The following is a 3,089-nucleotide window of genomic DNA, read 5'->3' on the forward strand; positions in this document are numbered from 1 at the left end:
GCTGGTCAGGAATGGTGAGGGGCTACTGCCCCCAGATCCTACCCTCAGGCCATCTCCCTAAGATACTGATATACCTTAATGCTGTTGTCCCCAGCATCTGCTACCACCAGCTGGCCCCAGGGGGCACAGGCCAGCCCCATTGGTTGCTCTAGCCCCTCCAGCAGCAGGGAGATGGGTGGTCCAACTTGAGGAAACAGGGTCACCTCACGTCTCTGCCTGTCAGCCACAATTACACTGCCTTCTGAGTCAAAGCACACACCTGCTGGATGGACAAAGGTATGTTCCGTCAGAGTGCCCAGGGAGCCCAGGGGCTGGTGGGCACTGCCAAACAACTTCACATCTCCAAATTCTTCACTCACAGCAAGGCCTCCATCTGGCCCTGGGCCCACCCAGCAGGGGCCCTCCAGACCCAACATGGAGGCTAGAGCCAGGGGCTCCCAGGAGGGACCCAACATGAAGCTGTGCACAGTTCCAGGAACATAGTCTGTCACTAGGAAGCGGCCAACAGCATCCACTGCCAGCCCTTGGGGGGACAGGAATGTGTCTATAGTCACCCAGCAGCCCTGGGGTTCCCGGACAGTGTGCTGGAGAGCATGGACAGCCCCATTGACAAGATCACTGACGCCCACAAGTCCTGAAGCTGTAACTGCCACATCCTCTGGTACGAAGGTCCCAGTTCCAGGAATGCAGCAGGGCAGCTGGCAAATAGAGCGTCCCTCCAGGTCCAGCACATAGACACAGGATGCAGCCCCAGCCGTTAGAAAGAGCAGGCCATCTGAGGAGCAGTGCAGGCCTCGTGGGGGCCCTGCAGCCCCTGCTGGCACCGAGATTCGCCCCAGCAACTGGGATGGCAAGGAATGACCAACATCTCCAGGCAGGTCCAGTGTGAGATTAGGCCCTGGAGGACAGCCAGCCAGAGGAGAAGGCCCAGGAGGTCAGGGAGATAGGAACAGATGGAAGGCCAAGGGCAGCCAGCACACAGTCACCGTCTCTGCTTCTCCACAGCTGCAAGAGAGTTGGGGGTGCCTGTGTATGGCTGATGGGTACTGGCACCCTCCCATTGTACAGATGAAAGGCTTGAGGCACTGGGGCTGGGGACCTGAGCTGGATTATGATCAGTTCCCCCTAGTCCTGAATGTTCACTTGGACCCCAAGTTCAAGAGCCGCCCACATGTCAAGGGACCTGCAACAATGATCTGGAAAACACTACCCATCCATAGAGGTGAAAGGTTTTGCTTTTAGCCTCAAATCAGCTTACAGTCATCATCACCATGAGAGCAAGTGGGAGGATGACATATAAACAGCATGTGCCAAACTCACCTGCCCCCAAGCCCTTTCTTGTTAGGAATGACCTCAGTTCCTGCCAGTCCCCTGGCCTCTCTGTCTGCCCTAGCTAGAGAGAGATATCCACCTGAGCCCCAGTCTCTCAAAGCTCTTCTTCATGCCCTCCCCAGAGGCCAGGACAGTCCCCTACCTGGGACCAGGCTTCTGCTCTAGGCTCAAGGCTACAGCTCAGATCTCTGTTGTTGGAGACCAAACTAAGGTGGAGGAGGAGTCACAAGGGACAAGCTGTATGAGGGGGTGGGGCAGGGAGGCTGAGCCTTAGTGCCTAGACTTCCCCAGGGGCCCTTCCATCAACTAGGACACTTCCCAGTGCCCATGAGTGGCTCTATGTCTCTCAGGCAAGCCCACAATCCTCCTTAGCCACAGGCCATGCCTCTAGGCAGGGCCTTTGTGTCAGGACTGAAGCTTGGGGAAAATGACCTATGGGGAAGTTAGGCTGGTCCCTCTGAAGTTGGCTATGCTGCCCTCAGTATGAGAAACTATGGTACAGTAGATACTTGGGGTGCTGAGCAGGGCAGATCTGTTTCAGACAGAGCCTGGGACAGCTCAGACACCCGCTGGCTATGCCCACAATTTCCAGCAGCTCCCTAGGAAGGCTCCAAGTCACAAGTGTCCAGCTGGCCCCTGTTGGTCCTAGTCTGCGGCCCATAGCACCCCAGGCTGCTCAGCCAGCGCCCTGGCCTCAACACCGCCCGTGATGCCCCACGGTGGGGTAGCCAGCTGATGCTATCGCTAGTCCAGTTAATGAAGCAGCTAAGGTCCTGTTTCAACTGGCCCCAGCCTGGCTGGCTCAGCCCCACCGGGAACAGTGCCTTCTCCCAGGGCAGTGTGTACTTTAGGGCATTCCTGGGTGGGCATAGCGGGTACAGCCCAGCTCCCTGGGGAGAGAAGTGATTAGTTATAGCTGGGGGGCTCCACTGACCCGTCCCTAGCTACCCACCACCACCGCTTGTGGAAGGCCAAGCCAGGCTGTACTGGGAAGGAGGCAGTGAGCTGTGAAGGCCACCGATGCCTATCGTGGCTGCAGGGGCTGGCGGGGGGCCCAGGGAGGCCACATGGGGTGAGCAGCCTCAAGCTACAAAATGCAGAAGGCTTTGGTTACCGAAGGCAAAGCTGGCATTATGGCTGCCGCCGGGGTGGATCCAGGCCTGAGGATGCTCAGGGTTTGTGCCCACACCGTGCCCAGGTTGTCCTCACATTGTGGCCATCCTGCAGCTCTTCCCTATCTGTGTCCCCTGCTGGAATGTCCTCAGCTCACCTCTAGGCCTCAGAATCCTCCAGGAGATCTGAGTCCACACTAGGGACTTTGGGTTCCAAAGTACAATCTCAGCAGGGAGCCCAAGACACTGCCCACCTGGGATGTCTAGGCCAGGGACAATTCCCTGGCAGTGCCTAGATGCTTTTGATGAGACAGCAAAAGAAAGGGTCAAACAAACAAAAAAAGCTGGGCATGGTGGTGCATACCTTCCCAGCACTCAGGAGGCAGAGGTGGGAGGTTTGCTAAGAGTTTGAGGCCACCATGAGACTACAGAGTGAATTCCAGGTCAGCTTGGGCCAGCATGAGGCCCTACCTCAAAAAACAAAAATAGAAAAAAGAAAAAGAAAGGCTCAAACAGGATTATTTTTAAATATTTTTATTTATGAGAGAGAGACAGACAGACAGAGAGAGAAAGTGGGCATAGCAGGGCCTCTTGTTACCACAAACAAACTCCAGATGCATGCACTACTTTGTGCATTTGCCTTTA

General features: G+C 56.1%; 1 protein-coding gene across 1 annotated transcript; it reads right to left on the reverse strand.

Annotated features, from left to right (window-relative positions):
• Positions 1-44: 44 nt before the first annotated feature.
• Nhlrc4 (NHL repeat containing 4) lies at positions 45-455 on the reverse strand. The gene has a single exon (XM_004652120.1). It carries the CDS (start codon positions 453-455, stop codon positions 45-47), a length of 411 nt encoding a protein of 136 aa, XP_004652177.1.
• Between the last annotated feature and the right edge of the window lie 2,634 nt (positions 456-3,089).

The sequence above is a fragment of the Jaculus jaculus genome, chromosome 11, assembly GCF_020740685.1.
Source record: "Jaculus jaculus isolate mJacJac1 chromosome 11, mJacJac1.mat.Y.cur, whole genome shotgun sequence".
In the NCBI taxonomy this organism is placed as follows: Eukaryota; Metazoa; Chordata; class Mammalia; order Rodentia; family Dipodidae; genus Jaculus; species Jaculus jaculus.